Raw genomic sequence first — 27,926 nt, 5'->3', positions numbered from 1 at the left:
TCCCATGTCAGCCTCCTGAGTAGCTATGACCACAGGCGTACAACACAATGCTTGGCTGATTTTTTCAACATTTTTATGGAGATAGAGGTCTTACCATGTTGCCCAGGCTGTTCTTGAACTCCTGGGCTCAAGCAGTCTTGCTGACTTAGCTCCCCAAAGTGTTGGGATGGTAGGTGAGAGCTGCTGTGCTGGGCCAATTTTTTTTTTTTTTTTAATCCTTTAAGTTCTGTCGGACCTGACTGGCCAAGTGTTGTTTTGTTTTTGTTTTTGTTTTATTTTTTGTTTTTTTTTTTGAAGTCTTGCCCTATTGCCCAGGCTAGTGTGCAATGGCGAAAACCGGGCTCACAGCAATCTCTACCTTCCAGGTTCAAGCAATTCTCCTGCCTCAGCCTCCCAAGTAGCTGGCATTACAGGTACCCACCACCATGCCCAGCTAATTTTTTGTATCTTTAGTAGAGACAGGGTTTCACCAGGTTCGCCAGGCTGGTCTCGAACTCCTGACCTCGTAATCCGCCCGCCTCTACCTCCCAAAGTGCTGAGATTACAGGCGTGAGCCACTGCGCCCGGCCAAGTTTTTTTAAAGTGTTGTAAATTTTGAGCTTTAAGTAATCTTAGATTTATTTTACTTTATCTTTCCATTTTGCAGATAATGAATTTTACTTGAAAAGATTATATTTAAGGGACAGTCCATCCTCATTATTTGTCAGTTTCTTATTTGCAAATTCACCTACTCACTAAAATAATTTGTATCGCACAAATCAGTACTTGGAGCACTTTATGGTTGTTTGTAGATGGTACGGAGCAGTGAAAAATTTGATTCTCCCAACATAAACATCTCCAACTAAGGTCAAAGAAGGTGATGCTTTGCCTTCTTGTTTCAGTTCTCATACTGCAAATGTGTCCTTTCATGGTCTGTTTAGTGTTACGCTTTTTGCATTTTTGTATTTTTTCTTTTTTTTTGAGACAGAATCTGACCCTGTCACCCAGGGTGGAGTGCAGTGGAGTGATCTCGGCTCACTGCAACCTCTTCCTCCGCCTCCGAAGTTTAAGTGATTCTTCTGCCTCAGCCTCCTGAGTAGCTGGGTTTACAGTTGTGCTGCACCACACTTGGCTAATTTTTGTATTTTTAGTAGAGATGGAATTTCACCACGTTGGCCAGGCTGGTCTCAAACTCCTGACCTCAAGTGATCCACCCACCTCAGCTTCCCAAAGTGCTGGGATTACAGGTGTGAGCCACCACGCCCAGCCTCATCTTTGATTTGTTTTGTTTGGGATTTCCCTATTAAAAATAGACCCCGTGTAGTGTTGTCTAGTGTTCCTAAGCACAAGAAGACTGTGATGTTTCTTACAGAGATGATATGTATATTAGGTAAGCATCACTGAGGCCTGAGTTATAGTGCTGTTGGCCATGAGATCAATATTAATGGTCAAGGATGTGTATTAAATAAGATGTCTTTGGCCACATGAAGTAGCTCACACCTGTAATCCTAGCACTTTGGGAGACTGAGGCAAGAGAACCACTTGAGCTCACTAGTTCAAGATCAGCCTGGGCAACATAGTGACACCTCATCTCTAAAAAAATTTTTAAAAAGGTGTCTTTAAGCAGAAATACACATAAAAGGTTTTATATTGATCACTTGATGAAAATGTGATCAGAGGCTTGCAGCAAACTAACCCTGTATTTTCTCCAGGAGCAATGGGTTTTGTTTTTAGAGACAGGGTCTCACTCTGTTTCCCAGTCTGGAGTTCAGTGGCACGACTATCTATGGCTCACTGCAGTCTCAAATTGCTGGGCTCAAGCGATCCTCCTGCCTCAGCCTCCTGAGTAGCTAGGACTACAGGCACTCGCCACCATGCCTGATTAATTTTTAAATTTCTTATAAAGACAGGATCTAGCTGTGTTGCCCAGGCTGATCACAAATTCCTGGCCTCGAGCAATCCTCCTCTTCAGCCTCCCAAAGCTCTGAGATTACAGATGTGAGCTACTGCACGTGGCCTAGGAGCAGTGGTTTAGTATTCACTAATTCAGTGTTCATGGTAACTTTATAAAACATAGCTACTGCAAATAGCAACAAACACTTGTATTTTAAAGCAGATGAATAGTAAGTCCATCAGGTGGTATTTTAGAGTAGGTAATAAAAGCAAGATCTATTATGGAAATTTCTTTAATTTTTTTCTCTTTATTGAAGCAAATAGGGAAATATGCTTGTTCTAAATAATCCAAATCAGTATATAGTCTAAAATTGCCTCTTTCTTCCTTCACAATCTTACTTCACATCACTGGAATTAATCTCTTTGGTGTACATCCTTCCAGAGTGTTGTCTTTTTTATTTACCAACATATATATTTACACAAATGAGTTTCTTTTTAAAAATCTGTAACTGTGATAGTTCTTGGTAGCTCAGTGTTGGGGCTAAATTCTGAGAAATGCATCATTAGGCCGTTTTGTTGTGCAAACGTCCTAGAGTGTACTTAAAGCAAACCTGGATATTATAGCCTACTACTCACCTAAGCTGTATGGTGTAGCCTATTGCTTCTGGGCCATAAACCTGTATAGCACGTTACTGTAATGAATACCGTAGGCAATTATAACGTAATAGTAAATATTTGTGTATGTATGCATCTAAACATAGAAAAGGTACAGTAAAAATGTGGCATAAAAGATAGTAAATAGTATGCCTGTATAGGTCACTTAATCATGAATAGAGCTTGTAGGACCGGAAGTTGCTCTGGATGTCAGGTGAGTGGTGAATGAATGTGAAGACCAAGGACATTATATAAAGTACACTTTATAAACACTATACACTTACGGCTACACTAAATTCATTAAAAAAAAATTTTCTTAATCTTATTTTGCCATCTTCCTCTCCCTTCCCCTTGCTACAGTTTGAGTTGTTAAAGGCGCCTAATCGCCAGCAGCTTCAAGTTCTAGGCCAGGAGATGGAGAAAGAGGAATGAAGAACAAATAGCTTCCTTTAGGGACATGAACTTAAAGATACTCACAACTCATTGACCAGAATGTATTCCAGTTTCTGTCCATGCCTAGCTGCAAGGAAGTCCTGAAAATAGTGTGTAGGTGGACAGCCATGTGCCCAGCTAAAGCACCGAGACATGTAATAACTGAAAGATAGAAGGATAGAATGGACAATGTGGCACAATTGTACTGCACTGAGTTGGTTTTTCAAGTAGGAAATAAATGGAATAATAGTTTTGAGATCTACAGTTTCTGAATAGAAACTAAGCATATTTGTGAACAGAATTTTTGTTTGGTAAATATCAACAGAAAAATACAGACTTGTGTATAGACTAAAACATGACTAGGTCTTTGTAGGGTTTGGAACATAAGTAATATGTTTTCCTTTCATTTGGCTTCAGTTGTCTGTGAAGAGTAGCAAACATACCACTTTCTTATAGAGAGATCACTTTTTCAGAAACTTCAGCCATCTGGAATATTGTTGAGAGGTAATAAGGCCTCAAGGTAGCAAAAGTATAAGTTGCATATCCGTGTTCTCAATCTTGATTTCAAGCTTGAGTAATTTTGGGGTATAGATGTATTACTATTGAACTTAATTAGTACCTTGCTTAGTAGCAAATTTAAATCTGCAATATTTGAATGGTCCATTAGAGGCATAAGTGATGGAAATGATAGCCAAAAGCCTGATAGGATAAAATAGTAATACAAGGAAGAATAATACAAAGAAATCATAAGCTTGATAATAATAAAATTTGCTAACATTTATTGAAGATTCATAGGTGCCAGGTATTATATAAAGCCTTTTATATGTATTCTTTCATTTAATATCTAAGACATCCTCTATATCATATAGAGGAGGATTTAGGTTTATATGTTAAGAAAGCTCATAATTATATTCTTCTTTATGAAGACAGAGAAGCATGTAACTAATTTCAGATTACCATCAGAAATCACAAATGAAAAGACCATTTTGGTGCTTGACAGAGGTATCTGAAAGAGCTCAGTCTAATGGTGCTAGGTAAATAAGTTGTTCTTTTAAAAATTATTGCTATATTTTAACACAGGGTCTTGCTGTGTCATCCAGGCTGAAGTACAGTGATGCATCCATAACCACAGCTCACTGTAGCCTCAAACTTCTGGGCTCAAGCAGTCCTCCCACTTCAGCCTCTGGAGTAGCTAGGACTACAAACATACCACCACACCCACTTAATTTTTAAATTTTCTGTAGAGATGGGATCTCACTATGTTGCCCGGGCTGGGCTTGAGTTCCTAGCTTCAAGCAGTCCTCCCGCTTCAGTATCCCAAAGTGTTGAGATTACAGATGTAAGCCGCCATGCCCAGCCATAAGTTGTTCTTATATTCACCTTTGACTCTTAAAGGTTTGGAATATGGTTGACTGATTTGGGTTTAGTTATTTTAAGTCACTAGTAGGAAAGTTCTCATTAAAATCCCCAATTGAGATTTACTTTACTTAACATTAAAACTCAACATATTTTATTTAAGAATAAAAGTGATTCATCCATGTATTTTTTAAAACCACACCAAATTTAAAAGATAAAAAGTATGTTTATGTTCTCAAAAATAGTCTTGATACATATTTACCCCAACTCAGGAATGATGAATTTCATTTTTATTTGTAAAAACAATACACTTTAAAATAGTTATTAATTTTAATATTTTTAAGGTATATTTTGCAACTACCAAAAAAATTAGTGATTTCCTTATTAATCAGAGCCCATTGAAGCAGATAAGGAAATTCATTAGGAAAACTTTTTTTATTTAGCAGTTTAAATCTTGGATATTCTTATTTTTTTTCACATTGTTTTAAATCAGTCATCATTGCCAGAGATACTAGGCATTTAAAAGTATTTTAAAAGGGAAAGTTTTTTTGTTTTAGAAGGTCTCTCCTAGTGTATTTTAATAGAACCTATATGTGTATATGAGTGTTCGAATATATATAAATTAAACATTATCGTTTTGATTCATAGATATATCAAGTGACTGGCCCCACAGTGTCTCATACCTGTAATCCCAGCACTTTGGGAGACTGGGTAAGGAGGATGGCTTGAGGCCAGCAGTTCAAGACCAGCCTGGGCAGCATAGCGAGACCCCCTATCTCTACAAAACAAAAAATTAGCTGGGCACAGTGGCTTGTGCCTATAGTTCCAGCTACTCTGGAGGCTGAGGTGGGAGGATGGCTTGAAGCCAGGAGTTTGAGTTTACAGTGAGGCACAGTCATGTCACTGTACTCCAGCCTGGGTGACAGAGTTAGATGCTGCCTCTAAAAAATAAAATATATAAAGCTTAAAAACTCAAATAGAGATCAGGCACAGTGGCTCACTGAGCGCCTGTAATCCTAGCACTTTGGGAGGCCAGAGTTGGTGGATCACTTGAGGCCAGGAGTTCAAGACCAGCCTGGCCAACAAGGTGAAACCCTATCTCTACTAAAAATACAAAACTAGCCCGGCGTGGTGGCACACACCTGTAATCCCAGCTGCTTTGGAGGCTGAGGCCGAGAATCACTTGAACCCAGGAGGCAGAGGTTGCAGTGAGCCAAGATCGCACCACTGCACTCCAGCCTGGGCGACAGAGCAAAATCCTATGTCCAAAGATAAAAAAAAATAAAACCCTCAAATAGACCAGTTTTCTTACTCTGAATAAAATGTGCTGATTTCTACATTTAAAAATGTACAAACAATTATAAAATTATTTTCTCCTCCTTTCTCATATTGTCTCATGAACTACTAATCATTTAATTCACTGCTTATTCCTTAATTCTTTTTTTTTTTTTTTTTTGAGGTGATTATCATTATTATTGTTATTTGAGATAGGGTCTCTCTGTGTCACCCAGGCTGGAGTGCAGTGACACAGTCATTGCAAGGCTCATTGCAGCCTTGAACTCCTGGGCTCAAGCAATCCTCCCACCTTAGTCTCCCAAGTACCTGGGACTATACGCACACACTACCATGCCCAGATAATTATTTATTTGGTAGAGATGGGGGTCTCACTATGTGACCTGGCTGGTCTTGAACTGCTGGCCTCAAGCAATCTTCACACCTCAGCTTCCCAAAGTGCTGGGATTACAGGCATGAGCCACTATGCCCAGCCACCCTCCAGTATGGCTGGAGTACAGTGGTGCTATTTTGGCTCACTGCAACCTCCACCTCCCAGGCTCAAGCAATTCTTGTGCCTCAGCCTCCTGAATAGCTGAGACTACAGGCGTGCACCACCATGCCTGGCTAGTTTTTTGTAGTTTTAGTAGACAGGGGGTTTTGCCACATTGCCTAGGCTGGTCTTGAACTCCTGAGCTCAGGCAATCCACCCCTCTCAGCCTCCCAAAGTGCTGGGATTACAGGTGTGAGCCACCGCACCCAGCCATCCTCCAGTATTTCTAAAGCTAAGTTTCTCTACCAGTATCGAACAGCTTTTATATTTCTGCATTTAGCAAGTAATGATTGAAGAGCATCCAGACATGGACATTTATATTTTGAGGCAAGTACCTCTATACACCAACCAAAGGTAAGATTGAGGCTAGATTCAAGCCCTGCATGGTACTGGGACTAAGAACCTCAAGGTAGATAAGAATCCCAGATCTAGAACCAGTACTTGAGGTTTAAGACTGAGAAGAAGCAGAAAATGCCTGAGGAAAAAAAAAAATTCCCATTCATAGTATCAACTATAAGCTACCTTAAAAAAACAAGCAAGCCGGGCGCGGTGGCTCACGCCTGTAATCCCAGCACTTTGGGAGGCCGAGGCGGGCGGATCACAAGGTCAGGAGATCGAGACCACGGTGAAACCCCGTTTCTACTAAAAATACAAAAAATTAGCCGGGCGCGGTGGCGGGCGCCTGTAGTCCCAGCTACTCAGGAGGCTGAGGCAGGAGAATGGCGTGAACCCGGGAGGCGGAGCTTGCAGTGAGCCGAGATTGCGCCACTGCACTCCAGCCTGGGCGACAGAGCAAGACTCTGTCTCAAAAAAAAAAAAAAAAAAAACAAGCAAAAGATGTACAAGACCTAAGTAAAGGCAATTGCATTCTTGCTTTGGAAAACTATTTTGACCCAAGACATTCTTTGAGCTGAGAGTAATGAGGTTCAAGTTTTTAAGAGATAACTAAGTAGTTTTTCTAAGTGGTTAAAAAAATATATGTGTGTGTGTATATATAGTGTATATATATGTGTATATATGTGTGTGTCTCTGTGTATATGTGTGTGTGTATATATATATGTGTATATATATGTGTGTATATATAGAGAGAGAGTAAGAAAAGTGTCAACCAGTTATTTAAGAAAGAGAAAATTATATTATTTCCAGGAATTATTTTTAAATGTGAACAGTTAGAATGAATAAAGTAAGAATGTAAAGCTAGGCTTGGTTATCCTGCTATATCTGCTATATGAAGAAATGCAAATCAGCAGTTGTAAAGACTCTTAGAAATCCTGCAGTGCACAAACCGAGTTAATTTCGTATAACCTTGTATTTCCCACTTGTTCTGTGATCGTAGGGAATCTATTAATATCTTCTGGGACACTAGAAATCTGCAAAACATATTTTGGGAAACGCTATATGTATTTGAACACCATTAATTCAGATATGTAGGGTGCAAACATTTGCATTGCCAAAATCTTAATATACAGAATCTTTAAAGAATGTAATAAACTTATACTTTCCTTTTTTTTTTTTTTTTTTTAAATGGAGAAACAAGGTCTCACTCTGTTGCTCAGGCTGGAGTGCAGTAGCGTGATCATAGCTCACTGCAGTCTCTAACTTCTGAGTTCAAGTGATCCACCTGCCTTAGCCTGCTAAGTAGCTAGGACTGCAGGCTCACACCGTCATACCCAGCTAATTTCATTTTTTGTAGAGACATGGTCTCACTATGTTGCCCAGACTGGTCTCAAACTCCTGGCCTAAAGTACATTCTTCAATAAGTTAAAATACTTGCTGTTTTATGATAGTCTTGAAAAAAAAAGAAAAGTTAAAATACTAATTGGTTGAGCTAGAAAGGACCCAAGTGTTTTTTAAACTATGTTCTTTTTTTTTTTTTTTTTTTTTTTTTTTTTTTTTTTTTTTGAGACGGAGTCTTGCACTGTCGCCCAGGCTGGAGTGCAGTGGAGTGATCTTGGCTCACTGCAAGCTCCACCTCCCGGGTTCAGCCCATTCTCCTGCCTCAGCCTCTCGAGTAGCTGGGACTACAGGCACCTGCCACCATGCCCAGATAATTTTTTTTGTATTTTTAATAGAGATGGGGTTTCACCATGTTAGCCAGGATGGTCTCGATCTCCTGACCTCGTGATCTGCCCACCTCGGCCTCCCAAAGTGCTAGGATTACAGGCGTGAGCCACCACGCCTGGCCTAAACTATGTAAGAACATAGTATCAGATGTTTTCCAAATATTTTCACCCAGTCTGTGGTTTACCTTTTCAGTCTTTTCATACTGTCTTTTGAACAGCAGAAGCGGGGCTGGGTGCGGTGGCTCACATCTGTAATCCCAGCACTTTGGGAGGCCAATGTGGAAGAATCGCTTGAGACTAGGAGTTCAAGAGAAGACTGAGCAACATAGTTAGACCCTGTCTCTAAAAATTACAAGAAGATTAGCCAGGTGTGGTTGTGGTTGTGTGCCTGTGGGCCTAGCTACTCGAGAGGCTGAGGTGGGAGGATTGCTTGAGCACAGGAGGTTGAGGCTACGGTGAGCTGTGATTGCACCACTGTACTCCAACCTGGGAGATAGAACAAGAATCCATCTCAAAAAAAAAAAAAGCAAAAGTGATGAAATCTAATTTATTACATTTTTCTTTATTTATTTATTTATTTTTGAGACAGAGTCTCATTCTGTCACCAGGCTGGAGTGCAGTGGTGTGATCTCAGCTCACTGCAACCTCCGCCTCCCAGGTTCAAGCGATTCTCCTGCCTCAGCTTCCCGAGTAGCTGGGACTACAGGCACGCACTACCTCACCCAGCTAATTTTTGTATTTTTAGTAGAGACAGGGTTTCACCATGTTGGCCAGGATGGCCTCGATCTCTTGACTTTGTGATCTGCCCGCCTTGGCCTCCCAAAGTGCTGAGATTACAGGTGTGAACCACTGTGCCCATTCTACATTTTTCTTTTATGAATGTGGCATCTTAGAAGTCTTTGCCTAAATAAAGGTCACAAGGATTTTCTCATATGCTTTCTTCTAGAAGTTTTATAGTTTTAGGTTTCCAAATTCTTTTTAAATGTAATTTTATATGCACAATCTGGTACTTTTGCTTTACTGAATCCGTAATTTAAATTTAGTTTTATAACTTGCTTTTTTTCTTCTCATTACTATACCACAGTATTTTCATATCAGTAGTTAATTCTTTTGAATACCTACATGGCGTTCCATCAAAGAATGTATTACAATTGTATTAGCATGTTGTTATCTGTTTTTTTTCCTATTTTAATAATGTTCCAAGATTTGTTTTAAAATTCAGTTGAAATTTTGGTTTCTATAAATTATTTCATTTTATTTATTTATTTATTTTTGAAACGGAGCCTCACTTTGTCACCCAGGCTGGAGTGCAGTGGCGCAATCTCGGCTCCCTGCAACCTCCACGTGCCAGGTTCAAGCGATTCTCCTGTTTCAGTCTCCCGAGTAGCTGGGACTACAGGCACATGCCACCATGCCCGGCTAATTTTTTATATTTTTAGTAGAGATGGGATTTCACCATATTTGCCAGGTTAGTCTTGAACTCCTGACCTCAGGTGATCCACCCGCCTCGGCCTCCCAAAGTGCTGGGACTACAGGCATGAGCCACTGTGCCCGGCCAAGATGTGTTTTAAAATTCAGTTTAAATTTTGGTTTCAGCTGGGCGCAGTGGCTCACACCTGTAATCCCAGCACTTTGGGGGGCCCAGGCGAGTGGATCGCCTGAAGTCAGGAGCTCTAGACCAGCCTGGCCAATATGGTGAAACCCTGTCTACTAAAAATACTAAAATTAGCCGGGCATGGTGGCAGGTGCCTGTAATCCCAGCTTTTCAGGGGGCCGAGGCAGTAGAATCGCTTGAACCCAGAAGGTGGAGGTTACAGTGAGTTGAGATCGCGCTGTCACACTCCAGCATGGGGGACAAGAGCGAGACTTTGTCTCAAAAAAATATATATATTTTTTTGGGGGGTTTCTATAAATTATTTTATAATGAAGCATTTCATCCTTGTATATTTTGAAGCACACTTAAAACATAAAAGTTTTGACATAAAGTTTTGACTTTTCTTTTCAAATATATGAAAATGTTAGGAAAAAGTTATGATGTAAACAATTACTATTTTAAAAATTTTAAATAACTGTCTATCTTCTATCATAACCATATTGGATTATGCTCCCCTCCTGGTTCACACAGTCATAACAGACCTAATTAGAAAGCTATGATTTTACCAATTATTTCTTTTAATTCCTCGATTTATATGCTTTATTTTGACTTCTCTTTCAGCCCCTCCCACTTTTTAAGTCTCTGCAAAAAAAACTATTTGATCTCTGTAATGAGGTTATACTAGTACCAAATGGATAGTTAGATTTCTGAAAGACTATTTCTGTTACATCCCGTGTGCTGATTTTTTTTTTAATTACATGGCATACATTTAGGGGATAAAAATTTCATGTTTTTTTAGAATTATTTTAATGCCATTTTATTTTTTCATGACAGATTCAAAAGCTTTGTGACAGAGTAGCTTCATCTACTTTATTGGATGATCGAAGAAATGCCGTGCGTGCTCTCAAATCATTATCTAAGGTTTGTAACTTTGTAAATGTTTTAAGTTTCTTAAGTTGGATATTAGTTACTTTAGTAACATTTTTATTTTTTATGTGCAGAAATATCGCTTGGAAGTGGGTATACAAGCTATGGAACATCTTATTCATGTTTTACAAACAGATCGGTAAGTCTCTGTGTAATGATTTTTTTCCCTAATATTTCTTGAAATTTTAATTTGTTTTAGAGTCAGCATCACTATTCCAAAAGATTGCTTTTTTTTTGGTAGAGATGGGGTTTGCCATGTTGCCCAGGCTGGTCTCGAACTCCTGGGCTTAGGCAATCTGCCCACCTTGGCCTCCCAAAGTACTGGGATTATAGGTGTGAGCCACTGCGCCTGGCCTCAAAAGTTGTTGACATACTAAAGCTATTAAGTTTTTACTTCAGTTGTCATTTTGATAAGTATTTATTGGACACTGAGTACAAGCCACTGTGTTAAGCATAGAACAGACATAAAAATGGGATGAAGCAACTCTTTAATTTAGAGGCTTGAGATTTTGAGTTTGAATTGGGCAAGTGGTATTCATTTACACTGGGCAAGTAGATATTCATTTACATATAATATACATATTTTGGTATTCAGACTTGCTTTTTAAGAGAAATAAACTGCAGTAATAAGAGTTAAATGTTAGCCGGGCACGGTGGCTCAAGCCTGTAATCCCAGCACTTTGGGAGGCTGAGACGGGCGGATCACAAGGTCAGGAGATCGAGACCATCCTGGCTAACACGGTGAAACCCCGTCTCTACTAAAAAATACAAAAAACTAGCCGGGCGAGGTGGCGGGCGCCTGTGGTCCCAGCTACTCCGGAGGCTGAGGCAGGAGAATGGCGTAAACCCGGGAGGCGGAGCTTGCAGTGAGCTGAGATCTGGCCACTGCACTCCAGCCTGGGCGACAGAGCCAGACTCAGTCTCAAAAAAAAAAAAAAAAAAAAAAAAGAGTTAAATGTTGAATATGAGCCTGTCTTAAGAGAAAGATTGCCAGGTATGGTGGCTCAAGCCTGAAATTCCAGCACCTTGGAAGGTTGAGGTGGGAGGATTGCTTGAGCCCGGGAGTTCGATACTAGTCTGGGCAATATAAAAAATAAAAATTAGGCCAGGAATGGTGGCTCACGCCTGGAATCCCAGCAATTTGGGAAGCCGAGGCAGGTGGATTACTTGAGATCAGGAGTTCGAGACCAGCCTGGCCAAATGGTAAAACCCAGTCTCTACTAAAAATACAAAAATTAGCCAGGCCCGCTGGTGCGTGCCTGTAATCCCAGCTACTCAGGAGTCTGAGGCAGGAGAAATCACTTGAACCCGGGAGATGGAGACTACATTTAACCAAGATCGAGCAACCGCACTTCAGCCTGGGCAACAGAGCAAGGCTCTGTCTCACAAAAACAAAGAAGATAAATAATAAAATAAAATAAAAATTAGCTGGGTGTGGTGTCACATACCTGTGGTCCCAGCTTCTCGGGAGGCTGAGGTGGGAGGATCACTTGAGCCTAGGAAGTCAAGGCTGCAGTGAGCCATGATCATACCACTGTACTCCAACCTGGGCAGCAGAGTGAGACCTTGTCTTGAAAAAATAAATATAAATTTAAAGAAAAAGAAGCGGCTGGGCACAGTGGCTCATGCCTGTATTCCCAGCACTTTGGGAGGCTGAGGCGGGCGGATCGTCTGAGGTTGGGAGTTCAAGACCCGCCTGACCAACATGGAGAAACCCTGTCTCTACTAAAAGTACAAAATATAGCCGGTTATGGTGGCACATGCGTGTAATCCCAGCTACTAGAGAGAGGCAGGAGAATCGCCTGAACCTGGGAGGCAGAGGTTGCGGTGAGCCAAGATCACGCCATTGCACTCCAGCCTGGGCAACGAGAGCGAAACTCCATCTCAAAAAAAAAAAAAGAAAGAAAAAGAAGCATCATTTAGCCTATTTTTAGCTCTTTCAATTTTTTTGTTTTTTTGTTTTTTGGTTTTTTTTTGAGACAGAGTTTCATTCTCGTTTCCCAGGCTAGAGTACAATAGTGCAATCTAGGCTCACTGCAGCCTCTGCCTCCCGGGTTCAAGCGATTCTGCTGCCTCAGCCTCCCAAGAACCTGGGATTACAGGCATGCACCACCATGCCTGGCTAATTTTGTATTTTTAGTGGAGACGGAGTTTCTCGATGTTGATCAGGCTGGTCTCGAACTCCCGACCTTAGGTGATCCACCCACCTGAGCCTCCCAAAGTGCTAGGGATTACAGGTGTGAGCCACCACACCTGGCCGTCAATTTCTTTTTAAGAGATGTTATCTCCATCTTTGGTTTTCATTAACTCTGCATGGATAGCTTCCAGATCTTAGCTACAGTCGAATGTGTCTTATAAGCTTTAGCTGCGCATCATACATTTCTACCCTACCGAAATCTCTCATAAGCCTTTCAGATTCAAAATATTCAAAGTTAATTTATCTCTGGTCCTCCTTCTAGGCTTTCCATGCTCCCTTCGACTGCTTCTACCCTAAGTTCATCTCAGTCATGAGCATCTTTCCATTCAAGCGAGAAACTGGAGGATTCTTAGGGAACTCATTCCTCTCTTGAACCCATCATGCCTACATAGGCAAAAAAACAGCTAGAGTCCATTATTTTCTTTCCATTTCCTTTTTTGGCCTTAGTTCTGGCTCAATGTCAATCACTTAAATAATTTCCATAACCTCTGTGTTGGTTATCTTTGGCTATGTAGCAAATTACTTTGAAACTTAGTGGTTCAAAATAAAATATTTATCATCTCACAGTTTCTGTGGATCAGGAATTGAGGAGCAACTTAGCTAAGTGAGCTGAGGGTCTCTCATGAGGTTGCCATGAAGCCATCAGCCAGGTCTGCAGTCATCTGAAGGCTTGACTGGGGCTGGAGGATCTGATTCCAAGATGGCTTACTCACATTACTGTTGACAAGAGGCCTCGGTTCCTCACCATGTTTCTCTCTCGGTAGGGCTGTTTGATATGGCAGCTGCTCTCCCAGAGCAAACTATCCTAGAGAGATAACAAATAGAAAGCCACAATGCCTTTTATAACTCAATCTCCAAAGTCATATACTGGCAATCCCATCATATTCTAGTTGTTAGAAGCAGGTTAATAAGTATGGTCTATACTTAAGGAGAGGAGAATTAGGCTTCACTTTTTTGGAAGGAGCTGAATCGAAAAGTTTTGGACATAGTTGAAAACAATCATCATCTCCAAAGTATTATTTTCCTCCAATCTCTTTGTATTTCCATTCAGTCTATATATTGCAAGAATTATCCTTCTGAAATGCACATCTTCAGTCTTTCTCCCATTTAATGCATTTCACCAGTTCAGTGAAGTGTAAAGTTCATGTTTCTCAAACAAAGCAAAACATAAATGCTTTTAAAAGATCTGTGTACTGCCTGTCTAACCTCATAGATTCGTTTTCAGTTATATTTCAGTTATGCCCAGCTGCTTTTCCATACCAGTTAGGACCTTTTTTCTTCTCCCCAGTGTAACTCAAATTGACTACCTTTTCAAAACCAATAAGTCTAGTGTATTTGAGTAAGTGAATTGGATGCATCAGGTCTCTCTGTGTTATTAACATCATAGTAGGTAACTGTGGTAGACAGAATTGTGGTCTCCCAAAGATATCTACATCCTAATCAACAAAACCTATGAATTTTATCTTAGATAGTGAGAGAGATTTTGCAGATATGATTAAGTTAAGGACTTTGAGATGAGAGAATTATTCTGGATTACCCTGGTGGACCCAGTGTTATCACAGGGTCCTTAGAAGTAGAACAGGAAAAGGCCGGGTGTGGTGGCTGACACCTGTAATCTCAGCACTTTGGGAGGCCGAGGCAGGCAAATCATGAGGTCAGGAGATCAACATCATCCTGGCTAACACGGTGAAACCCCATCTCTACTAAAAATCAAAAAAATCAGCCGGGCATGGTGGCAGGCGCCTGTAGTCCCAGCTACTCGGGAGGCTGAGGCAGGAGAATGGCAAGAACCCAGGAGGCGGAGCTTGCAGTGAGGCAAGATGGCGCCACTGCACTCCAGCCTCGGCAACAGAGCAAGACTCTGTCTCAAAACAAAAAAGAAGTAGAACAGGAATGCAGAAGAGGAGGTCAGAGTCCTGTGATAGGAAAAAAAGACTCAGCCTGCTCTTGGTGGCTTTGAAAATGGAGAGAAGGAGCCATGAGCCAGGGAATGTGGGTGGCCTTTAGAAGAGCTAGAAAAAAGAAGCAGATTAGTGTGATGATTATACATACATATAATCTTTTTTATTCTATGAGTGTGAAATCACATGCACATTTTATTACCGAGTCTTATAAAGTTAATGATGAAATGATTAACATCTCAGTATGGAAAAGAGAATGCATCTCTTATGTAAAGCGGTCTTTATTATCTTTTTTGTTTTTGTTTTTGTTTTGAGACAGAGTTTCACTCTTGTTCCCCAGGCTAGAGTGCAATGGCATGATCTCGGCTCACTGCAACCTCTGCCTCCTGGGTTCAAGTGATTCTTCTGCCTCAGCCTCCCAAGTAGCTGGGATTACAGGCACCTGCCACCACGGCCGGCTAATTTTTTGTATTTTTAGTAGAGATGGGGTTTCTCCATGTTGGTCAGGCTGGTCTCAAACTCCTGACCTCAGGTGATCTGCCCGTCTCAGCCTCCAAAGTGCTGGAATTACAGGCATGAGCCACTGCGCCCAGCTATTGTCATTTTTGCCACACAGCAGAAGTGTGTAGATACTCTTGATAAAGGTTAACTAATAGGTTAAAAAAATTTATTGCACATTTACTGTGTTAGGCATTATGCTTAGAAGTAGAGTATACCACATGGTCTTGTGAATGTGTGAACAAATAATTGTATCACGTCAGGGGCTGCTGAATGTTTTAACTCTCAGACAATAATAACAAAGGAAAACGTATAATAGCCTTGTTGTGTTTCACTCCCTTTCTTGTGTTAAATTCCCTTTCCATTTGCCTGTGGTTCTTACCTGTTTTCCTGTTTTCAGAGTGTTCTCTGAAGATTTTTTTAAATTTAATTGAATGCAGGGGTCTATTTATTTTATTTTATTTTATTTTAGACAAAGTCTCTCATTCTGTTGCCCAGGCTGGAGTGCAGTGGCACGATCTCAGCTCACTGCATCACTGCAGCCTCCACTTCCCGGGTTCAAGCGATTCTCCTGCCTCAACCTCTGAAGTAGCTGGGATTACAGGCACATGCCACTCCAGCTAATTTTTTGTATTTTTTTTTTTTTTTTTTTTTTTTTTTAGTAGAGATGGGGTTACACCATCTTAGCCAGGATGGTCTCAATCTTCTGACCTCGTGATCTGCCTGCCTCGGCCTCCCAAAATGCTGGGATTACAGGCATGAGCCACTGTGACCAGCCTCAGAGGTCTATATTCTACAACCATCTCCTCTCTCCACATTCTCGTCTTCATTACTGTTTCATCTTTCTTCTCCTGACCTATACAACTAATGCTAAGAATCCTTATGCTGAACCCTCTTCATCTTCAGCTATGTCAGACAAAGTTTTGTTCCCTTTCTTGGCATTACCTGAAACCCCATCTGGCTGTGGGGTCTGCTTCCCTATAACCATCCTTTTTTTTTTTTTTTTTTCCCCGAGACAGAGTTTCGCTCCTGTTGCCCAGGCTGGAGTGCAATGGCTCGATCTCAGCTCACCGCAGCCTCTGCCTCCCGGGTTCAAGCAATTCTTCTGCCTCAGCCTCCCGAGTAGCTGGGATTACAGGCATGCACCACCATGCCTGGCTAATTTTGTATTTTTAGTAGAGACATGGTTTCTCCATGTTGGTCAGACTGGTCTCGAACTGCTGACCTCAGGTGATCCACCTACCTCGGGCTCCCGAAGTGCTGGGATTACAGGTGTGAGCCACCACGCCCAGCCCTCTATAACTATCTTAAGGAGAGACCACTCATTCTCCTAACTCCCATACTCAGGGCCCAAAACTTGTCTCTCACTGATGTTTTCAAAACCATGATACCTCAATGGTTTTTTTAAATTGAGATATAATTTGTATATCATAAAGTTCACTCTTTTAAAGTGTACATTTTAGTGGTTTTAATATATTCACAAAATTGTACAACCATCACCACTCTCTAATTCCAGAACATTTGCATCATGCCAAAAAGAAATCCCATATTCATTATCTGTCATTTTCTATTTTCCTCCCCCACCCCCTCTCGCATACTTGGCAACCACTAATCTACTTTCTGTCTTTATAGATTTGAATGTTTTGGACATTTCATATAGATGGAATTATACCATATGTGGCCTTTGTTTCTGGCTTCTTCGACAGCATAGTATTTTAAGGTTCATCCATGTTGCAGCATGTATTAGTACGTCATTCTTTTTTAGGCTGAATAATCTTTTGTGTAGTTATACCACATTTCGTTTACCCATTCATCAGTTGTTGGACATTTTGGGTATTTCCACTTTTTTGCTATTATGAGTAATGCTGCTATGAACATTCATGTACTGATTTTTGTAAGGACGTACATTTTCATTTCACTGTGTTCTGTATCTAGCAGTGCAATTGCTGGGTCATGGGATAAGTTGTTTAACTTTTTGAGGAATTGGCAAACTCTGTTCACTACAGAGTATAAATACTTGTATAAAATGGCTAGAACATTTTATGTTTCCATCCGCAATGTATGAAGGTCCCAATTTCTCTGTATTCTTACCAGCACTTGTTATTAACCTTTATTAAAAAGTGACCATCCTAGTAAGTATAAAGTGGTATTTCTTAATTTCATTTTCTTTTTTTTTTTTTTTTTTTTTTTGAGATGGAGTCTCTCTCTGTTGCCCAGGCTGGAGTGCAGTGGCACGATCTCGGCTCCTGCAACCTCCGCCTCCCGGGTTCAAGTAATTCTCCTGCCTCAGCCTCCCCCAGTAGCTGGGATTACAGGCATGCACCACCACACCCAGCTAATTTTTGTATTTTTAGTAGAGAAGGAGTTTCACCACATTCGCCAGGCTGCTCTCAGACTCCTGACCTCACGTGATCCGCCCGCCTTGGCCTCCCAAAGTGCTAGGATTACAGGTGTGAGCCACTGTGCCCTGCCTCATTTTTTTTTTTTTTTTTTGAGATGGAGTTTTGCTTTCATTGCCCAGGCTGGAGTGCAGTGGCGCAATCTGGCTCACCACAACCTCTGCCTCCTGGGTTCAAACGATTCTCCTGCCTCAGCCTCCCAAGTAGCCGGAATTACAGGCATGCACCAGCACGTCCTGCTAATTTTTGTATCTTTAGTAAAGACGGGGTTTTGCCATGTTAGCAAGGCTGGTCTTGAACTCCTGAGCTCAAGCAGTCTGCCCACATTGGCCTCCTAAAGTGCTGAGATTACAGGTGTGAGCCACCACATCTGACCTACTTGTCTTTTTAATTTTATATATATGTATGTATGTATGTATATATATATTTTCTAGATACATCTCTTATCTTGGCTTATGACAACCTCTGTCTCCCCAGTTCAAGCGATTCTCATTCCTCAGCCTCCCAAATAGCTGGAATTACAAGTGTGTGCCACTATGGCCGGCTAATTTTTGTATTTTTGGTAGAGATAGGGTTTCACTATGTTGGCCAGGCTGGTCTCGAACTCCTGACTTCAAATCCACCCACCTTGGCCTTTCAAAGTGCTGGGATGACAGGCATGAGCCACCACGTGCGGCCAAACATTTTAAAATTTTGATGAAGTTTAATTTCTCTGCTGTATCTTTTGTTGCTTGTGCTTTTGGTGTCATCTAAGAAACCATTGCCTAATCTAAGGTTGTAAGGATTTAAGCCTGTGTTTTCTTCTAAGGGTTTTATAGCTTTAACTCTTACTTATATTTAGGTCTTTCATCCATTTTGAGTTAATTTTTATCTATAGTGTGAGATGGGGCCCAATTTCATTCTTCTGTGTGTTGCTATCTAGCTGACCCAGCACCATTTGTTTAAGAGACTATCCCTTCCTCATTAAATGGTCTTGGCACTTTTACTGAAAATTAATTGAAATAAACATTACTGTTTATTTCTAGACTGTCAATTCTATTTTATTGATCTACATGTCTGTCTCTATCACAGTGCCACACAGTCTTTTTTTTACTGTAACTTCTTAGTAAGTTTTGAAACTGGGAAGTGTGAGTTCTTCAGCTTTGTCCTTCATTTTCAAGATTGTTTTGGCTGTTCTGGCTTTGTCCTTCATTTTCAAGATTGTTTGGCTTGCATCTCCATATGACTTTTATGATTAGCTTGTCAATTTCTGCAAAAACAGCAGTTAGGATTTTGACAGGGATTATGTTAAATCTGTGACTTAAGTTGGGATATATTACTCTTTTCCTATTCATGAACACAGCATATCTTTTTATTTATTTGGGCCTTAAGTAGTTTCTTTCAACAGTGTCTTGTAGTTTTCCATGTAGTAGTCTTATACTTCTTTAGTAAAGTTTACTGTCAAGTATTTTAATCTTTTTGATGTTACTTACTTTTTGATATTAATTACACATTTTTTACAGTTTGCACTCTGATAGTTTCTTAGAATAGGCCTTTAGAAATGGAATTTTCTAAAATTGCTAAATAACTAAAAATGGTCGTAACAGTTTACACTCTCATCAGCAGTGTATAAGTGTAATAATTTCTTTTTTCCAGTTCGGATTCTGAAATAATAGGTTATGCTTTGGACACACTATATAATATAATATCTAATGATGAAGAAGAAGAAGTAGGTAAGTTTCCAGTTATTTTTACTGTGTTTTCTATACATAAAATTAACTGGGTTGTGCTAATTTTGCTGGTTTTAAAGTTGGACTTATTTTATAAATGTGTAAGTTTTTTTACTTTTTTCATTAAAAGAATTTAATAAACACATAGGCTTAGATCTAGAAAAATGTCTTTAGGATGATTGCTTTGTGTGTAAATCGTAACATTATAGTGAGATGGAATAAGATCCTTCTTTGTAAGTAGTATTTTTCCCCACTTGTGTTTGGTTTTAGTTAGGCAGTATGCATATTAGCCAGTTCTGGATTAAATAATTATTTATGGCTATTGATTGAAAATATATATTATCTAGTGAGCAATATAAAATTAGAGGGTTTTTCCTAATAAATACTTAAATTTTTATGTAGGACTTAATTTATAAAGTGCAACAGTTTATTAAATTTAGATTTTTTTTCTTTACATTATGTCTGTCTGGTGAACAATGATATGAATCAGTTTGAAATCCACACGTTTCTTTGGCACATTCATTTTCTTTTTTTTTTAAATGCCTGCACACTTAACATAAAGTTGTCTGTTTTTATTTATTGTCACTGTGTGAAGCTTGATTAGAAGTCTGTATACATTTTGTCCTATATGTTGCAAAACATATGCAGTAACATTTCACAGTTCTGTTGAAGAGTGTATTTGTCATATCAAATTGGCTGTTACAGTAGGACATAGTAGATTTTTCATTATTCTGTAAAGTCAGAACAGTGGATATATTCATACATTTTATAAATCTAATTTAGACTGAAATTATATGATCTCTCAAAATTCTGAGAAGACAGATAATAAAGAAGTATAGATACATATTGACCTTGCTCTTATTTTATTAAAATAAAGATAGAGCAGGAATATATGTCAATGTTAACTTCACAGAATACTAGTATTGAGAACATCTGAAACTGGATCATGTTGCATAGTCACAGTTTCTTAGACATAAATATTATTTTTAAAAAACTTTTATTTTGGCTGGGTGTTATGGCTCATGTCTGTAATCCCAGCACTTTGGAAGGCTGAGGTGGAAGGATTGCTTGAACCTAGGAGTTTGAGACCAGCCTGGGCAACATAAGTGAGACCCCATTTCATTAAAAAAAAAATTTGTTTTAACAAATTTCTCCATATCTATCCATCCGATAACTTAACTTTATTAATTTCTTAAGGGTGAAAAATATTTAGTAAATGTAATTTGGTACCCATGGAAAAAAGGTTGTCAGTCACATGACAATACATATATACAAAACACACAAGAATATACTTTGAAGCAAAAGATACTTATTTTCCCTAGTTATTTCTACAATGAGAAAGTTAGATACAACACAGTTATTCAAACACATTTTTTAAAATTACATTCTTTTCTTTCCTTTTATCCCCCTTAGTTGTTTCAGATTAAAAATTTAACTCTTTTTCTAGTTAATTTGCTGGGGTAATTTTTTCTGTTCTTAAAAAAAATTTGTAGCAACAATATTTTCTAGGTGGTTGTCTTTGTTATAAATCATGTTATAATCATGTTTAAGCCCACCTGTTTCATTTTTTCTTTGTGTTTTTAGGCTCTTTAATTTAGCATCCAGAAATGATCCTTTGGATAAACAGTAATAGAATCAGTTTTATTAAGGACCTTTTTCTTTCTGAAAATGTAGTCATCCTGAAAGAGTCAATTAAAAAGTAGACATTGGGCTGGCCGCGGTGGCTCACGCCTGTAATCCCAGCACTTTGGGAGGCCGAGGAGGGTGGATCACTTGAGGTCAGGGGTTCGAGACCAGCCTGGCCAACCTGGAGAAACCCCGTCTGTACTAAAAACACAAAAATTAGCCGGGTATGGTGTTGCACACCTGTAATCCCAGCTACTTGACAGGCTGAGGCAGGAGAATCGCTTGAACCTGAGAGGCAGAGGTTGCAGTGAGCCAAGATTGTGCTACTGCATTCCAGCCTGGGCAACAGAGCAAGACTCTGTCTTAAAAAAAAAAAAAAAAAAAAAAAAATTGGCCGGTGTGGTGGCTCACGCCTGTAATTCCAGCACTTTGGGAGGCCAAGGCGGGCAGATCACAAAGTCAGGAGTTCGAGACCAGCCTGACCAACATGGTGAAACCCTGTCTCTACTAAAAATATCAAAATTAGCCAGGTGTGGTGGCACACGTCTGTAATCCCAACTACTCAGGAGGCTGAGGCAGTAGAATCACTTGAACCCAGGAGGCGGAGGTTGCAGTGAGCCAAGATTGTACCATAGCACTCCAGGCTGGGTGACAGAAGGAAACTCTGTCTCAAAAATAAAATAAAATAAAAATAAAAATAGACATTAAGACATGTCCTTCAGTTCTGTTGTTGATACTTTGCTTTTATTGCTTTGTGAAATGGTAATTCTTAGCTGACATAATGAACTACATTTTGGAGTTCTTTATGACTATTTTGCAACCTTCTAATGATAAATCTATCTCCTAGTCCTAAAAATATAGCATATGCTAAATCTCTTTTAGTATATCTGAGGTATTTGACCAAAGTAAATATGGATCTCTTCTTCCAAAGGGTTATGTAGCTTATTAAACATTTTAATTTTAAGCTCCTATTTTACTGTGTATACTACTACATTAAAAAAACTTGTTGTCTTTATCACCCGCTTTTTATTTATTTATTTTTGTCTACCTTTTCAGATGATGTTGAAGGTAAAAGATTGCATTTATATATGCATGGTGCTTTTAGGCATAGTTTCTGAGAATATAAAAGGACACTGTCAAGTACTGTTTCTTCTGGCTGGTAAAAAATCTGAAATTTGTTTTACTATGTGAGAATTATTTAATTGAAAAGGAATATTTAATAAACTTACATTACTATTATTTCTACAGCTACTAAATCTGTTTACTGTCCAGAACACATAAAATATTCTAGGGCACCTTTAAATAAAATTAAAGCTTTTTCTGGCCAGGCGTGGTGGCTCACACTTGTAATCCCAGCACTTTGGGAGGCCAAGGCGGGCAGATCACTTGAGTTCAGGAGTTCAAGATCAGCCTGGCCAGCATGGTGAAACCCTCTTTCTACTAAAAATACAAAAATTAGCCAGGTGTGGTGGCTGGTGCCTGTAATCTCAGTTACTTGGGAGGCTGAGGCAGGAGAATTGCTTGAACCCAGGAGACGGAGGTTGCAGTGAGCCAAGATCGTGCCACTGCACCATCCAGCCTGGGTGACAGAGTGAGACTCCGTCTCAAAAAAAAAAAAAAAAAAAAAAAAAAAGAATAAATAAAAATTAAAGCTTTTTCTCTGGTAGGACAATTTATCCAAAATTACTTTGTATGTCCTTCCTGGAAAAAAAGTTTTTAGACAGTTCATTTAAAAATACTTGCCAGGTGCAGTGGTGCATGCCTGTAGTCCCAACTACTCGGGAGACTAAAGTGGGAGAATCACTTGAGCCCAGGAGTTCGAGGCTGCAGTGAGCAATGATTGCATCTGTGAATACCCACTGCACTCAAGGCTGGACAACATAGTGAAACCCTGCCTCTAAAAAAAATAAAAATAAAAATCTTTAAAAGTAATATTTGAATATGTATACCCATATTACCTATAATCAATAAGAACTGGAAGGTATTCTAGTTCAGAGAATGTATATTGATATTGTCCCTTTAAAATAATGCATGCTCAGTAATGATGTTTTAGTTATTGACATTTCTTACATTAACTCATAGAACTCACTAATTTTTTATTTTCTTCTCTCTAATCTCTTTCAAGTTTCATTTACTTTTAACATTGATATTTGTTTTCTTCATAACTAAAGTAACCAAGTTTTTTTTGGTTTGTTTTGTTTTACCAATTTTCTTGAGGTGCTTAACTTTTTTTAAATGAAGAAGGAAATATTCTTACCTAAAGCAGTATTTAAAAGGTATATAACAAAGTTGCCTATATATAATAAAAATACTAACAAAGAAACTAACTTGTTAAAGTATGAAGCATTACCTTTTGTGACATTCAAATCCTTTGACCTCAGATGATACCAGAGCATTGTGTCTTGACTCTTGTCAAGCTATTTCCTTGTTGGATGATAAAGATCAGTAGTTGTATCTATTTTTGTGATATCATATTTATAGAGAGCTTTAAAACTTATCGAGTCCTTTCATGTTTATCTTATGTAATCCTCATAGCAGCCAGTGAGGTAGGTGGTATTTTTCTACTTTCTAAAGATGAGAAAATGGAAGCCCAGAGATGATGTAACATATGGTATCATTGAGTAAGTAGAAGAACAATTTTACTTTTTTTTTTGAGACAGTCTCCCTCTGTTGCCAGGCTAGAGTGCAGTGGCGCAGTCTCAGCTCACTGCAGCCTCCGCCTCCTGGGTTCAAGCAATTCTTGTGCCTCAGCCTCCCAAGTAGCCGGGATTACAGGCACGTGCCACCACACCCAGCTAATTTTTCTATTTTTAGTAGAGACAGAGTTTCACCATGTTGGCCAGGTTGGTCTTGATCTCCAGACCTCATGATCCTCCCTCCTTGGCTACAGGCGTGAGCCACCACTGTGCCCAACCAGAACAATATTTTTTAATACATTTTTTCCCTCCTTTTTTTTTTTTAAGTATTTCTTAGATTTTTAATTCAATAAATTATAGCCAATTTTTCTTTATTTTTCTAAATGGGTTCTTCATTGAATCATATAATTCACATAACTAGTTTATAGAATATTCAGATAAATGTTAAAAAGTATATGTGTACCTGGCCAGGCACAGTGATTCACCCTGCACTTTGGGAGGCCGAGGCAGGCGGATCACAAGGTCAGGAGATCAAGACCATCCTGGCTAACACAGTGAAACCCTGTCTCTACTGAAAATACAAAAAATTAGCCAGGCTTGGTGGCGGGCGCCTGTAGTCCCAGCTACTCAGGAGGCTGAAGCAGGAGAATGGCGTGAACCTGGGAGGCGGAGCTTGCAGTGAGCCAAGATCACGCCGCTGCACTCCAGCCTGGGCGACAGTGCGAGACTCCTTCTCAAAAAATAAAAAAAAGTATACGTGTACCTGTTTAATTAACTACCAGTATAAACGAAGATTATTTGATACTTCTTCACTCTGAGTTAGGACTCTTTTTATTAGGATATCTCGTTTTATAAAGCAATTTCCTTTTTTCATAATATAGGTTGTGAACTTAGTATAAAGTAGATTTCCAAAGAGAAGATCCAGAAATGTTTTTAAACATTGTTTACATCTCTGGAAAAAGTACTACTAGAAATACATTTTAAGAGTAAATGTATCTATGCATATGTACTTAAATGCCAGTCATATGAACAGGCCTGAAAACTATCCAGAGCTATACAGATGATGGTTCAACTTAACGATTTTTTGACTTACGATGGTGTGAAAGCAATATGCATTCAGTAGAATCTATACTTCGAGTACCCATACGACCATTCTGTTTTTTCACCTTCAGTACAGTAGTCAGCAAATTACATGAGATAGTCAATACTTCATTATAAAATAGGATTTCTGTTATGTTTTGCCCAGCTGTAGGATAATGTAAGTGTTCTGGGCACATTTAGAGTAGGTTAAACATATTAAATACATTTTCAACCTATGATATTTTCAGTTTATGATGGGCTTATCAGGACATAACCCCATTGTAAGTTGAGGAGCATCTGTGTAAGTACTTAGAATGGGCATTTTTTTATTTTACATGCCTATCTTAAATTTATTTTTACTATGGTAACAAAGGGCCATTTCATTTTTATCTTATTTTTTTCATTTACCTTACAATAAATGGTCATTTACTTTTACAGGTTATAAATACACAATATAGTATATAAACTGTAGGCTATAAAAAACTTAGCTCTAAAGGTTGTAATCTAATGATTACTGATGAGGGAAGATGGGTTTACTTGTTTCATGCCTTTGCTTACACATATAATAGGTATAATTTCTCATGGTTCTAGTTTTTGTTCACAACTTTTAGATATTAGTGTAGTAGTTTATAGTAGTTGTAGCTTAATTTACTGCTACATTGAAAGCTTTGTGTATTACCTTAATTGCTTAGCTAATTTGGGGATACTTCATTAAAGTTCAGAAGTGCTGTCTTATGACTAACTTAAAAGAAATGGTGTATGTCTCACACTTTTTAAAATTGACAGTGTTAAACCAGAAGGAACAATTGATCCTTGGAATAGGACCATATTTTACTAGTTCAATTCAAAATGTAAATTTTAATTCTATACCGATAAGCTACAGCATATTATACAATATAGCTACAGAATAAAAGATATTAACTCTGCTTCTTGCTGAGTTACTTGCTTGTGCCCAATGCAAACACTGAATTAAACTTTTTCTGGTATTAGACCTGACTTCCTTGAAGCATAGCACAGAAGTTCTAGAGAGGGCTCTATATTAAAACGGGTTCATAGTTAAATAAACATAAATACTGTGTTCCCCTCTGAAGTTTCATAAAGTTTACACTGGTCTAGTAAGTGCTGAGAAGCCTGCAGTGAAGAAACCTGTTCAACTTTAATCCAAATATATTTGTCCACAGGGGCTTACTTCTGCCACATACTTATTAACGTGCCATACTCTCCTTTGTTTTGAAATATACTAACCAAGGCTTGGTTAGTTGCTTGTGTGTACATACATAAAAATATTTCAGCATTTTAAAATACATTTTAGGGGAAGAATCCATCAAGTCTGTATATGGTTTTTTTCTTCCTTTTAAAATTTGTTTGTAATTTTTAATGTTTTCCCAAATGTCAATAACTATAATTTTTAGCTTTTCTCACGAGGTCACAAACTTTTGACCCAAGGGCATTGTCTGTCTTATAAGCAAGGCTGTTTGACCCATATAGTATTTTAAGTAATGTGACTAAGTTGCCAGTATTATAAATTGGGAGCTTTGTGTCAATGTTTGTATTTTAGACTTCATTTTTTAAAAACCTGAAGATTGACAATACCTGGATCTGCATTCCTACATGGCAACACGCAGCTGGAATTGAGTAACTGCTGTTTTCCTTAGATAGGGCATATACTCCCCATCCTCTAATGTTAGCCTGCTTCACTCACTCCCATTACTGTCTTTTGTTTATAGTCAAGTTTTCATTCTCTACTATCTTCACACCACTGAGATAAAAATACTTATACTATAAATTATTTTCAAACGCATGATTTTTTAAGCTATATATCCCATTCAACAAATATGACTATATGCAAACGGAAAATAGCCCTACAAAGCACCCATGACTAAGTTAATGTTGCTGTGATTTTAATTTCTAGAGAGAGACAATTCTGAGAGAGAATATTACTTGTCTTTTGAACATAGATTTCTGATGTATTTGGAGAGCAATGCATTTGACATGCATTCCCCATGGGCCCTTTTTGTATAATTTCTTTATCTTCTTTTTTATCTATACAGTTTCACTAGAATTTGGCTAACATTGCCACGATTTGTTAGGGTTCTGGGGTGGCTTAAAAAACAAGGTAGGCTCGTTAGCCCACTAGCTCTTGTGACATCTTATTGGGTACGTAGCATTTACCATACTGTGGCAATCAGGACTTCTGTTCATAGCCAATTCTAAAGATGAAAGTTTTCAAAAGATTCTGTGAGCTCCCAAGTTCCCATATCTTTTCCAATTTTTTCACAGTCTCCTTTTCCATCAGTCTGTCAACTTGTAAATAAAATGGGAAGGGTGGTGGCCGGGCACGGTGGCTCATGCCTGTAATCCCAGCACTTTGGGAGGCCGAGGCGGGTGGATCATGAGGTCAGGAGATCGAGACCATCCTGACTAACACAGTAAAACCCCGTCTCTACTAAAAAAAAATACAAAAAATTAGACGGGCATGGTGGCAAGCACCTATAGTCCCAGCTACTTGGGAGGCTGAGGCAGGAGAATGGCATAAACCCAGGAGGCGGAGCTTGCAGTGAGCTGAGATCATGCCCCTGCACTCCAGACTGGGAGAGAGAGCAAGACTCCGTCTCAAAAAATAAATTAATTAATTAAATAAAATAAAATGGAAAGGTTGTGCAGTTCTTGCTACTTATCTGGTACCAGTTTTTTGTTTGTTTGTTTTTCAACTCCATTCATAAGTTCACCTTTGAGCTTTGAAAATCATAATTTACCAAGCAAGATTTTACCTTCAAGCATGTGTAAGTAATTAGGACACAATTTTATCAGCTCACAAAGGAACAACAGGAAATCCTTTAAGCAGATCTGTAGCAGAGAATGTCCCTTAAATCCACTCTGGTTATATTTGAGTATTAGGCTTCCTTATGGTTATTATCAGGCCTTTGTAGCATCAACCCTGTGCCACCTTAACTCAATATCCTCAATATATCTGTGATTATGTAGTAACATGATAGCGTTCAAGTGTACTTTTGGTGTTTTTGTTTTGTTTTGTTGCATTTTTATCCTTTTATCCTCTCTACCTATTTTCCTGAAGTGGAAATAGTGACTGCTTCCCAATATAATTCTTCTGAAGCCACCACTAACCTAAAAAATAAAACTTTAATTAAAATACAGT

The 27,926-nt window shown here is 38.9% G+C and overlaps 1 protein-coding gene across 2 annotated transcripts in view; it reads left to right on the top strand.

The window, feature by feature from the left end:
- Window positions 1–27,926, top strand: part of USO1 (USO1 vesicle transport factor) — a 91,525-nt gene that overhangs the window by 14,153 nt on the left and 49,446 nt on the right. For both annotated transcript variants that reach the window (XM_028848504.2, XM_028848502.2), the window contains exons 2-4: window positions 10,631–10,717; window positions 10,798–10,862; window positions 19,354–19,430. In XM_028848504.2, the coding sequence (XP_028704337.1) occupies window positions 10,631–10,717; window positions 10,798–10,862; window positions 19,354–19,430 (229 nt within the window). The remainder of the gene's footprint in view (window positions 1–10,630; window positions 10,718–10,797; window positions 10,863–19,353; window positions 19,431–27,926) is intronic.

This window comes from Macaca mulatta, chromosome 5 (assembly GCF_049350105.2).
Source record: "Macaca mulatta isolate MMU2019108-1 chromosome 5, T2T-MMU8v2.0, whole genome shotgun sequence".
Lineage (NCBI taxonomy): Eukaryota > Metazoa > Chordata > Mammalia > Primates > Cercopithecidae > Macaca > Macaca mulatta.
Note: the sequence above shows the minus strand (reverse complement) of the source record. Positions and strands in the feature narration are given on the sequence as shown.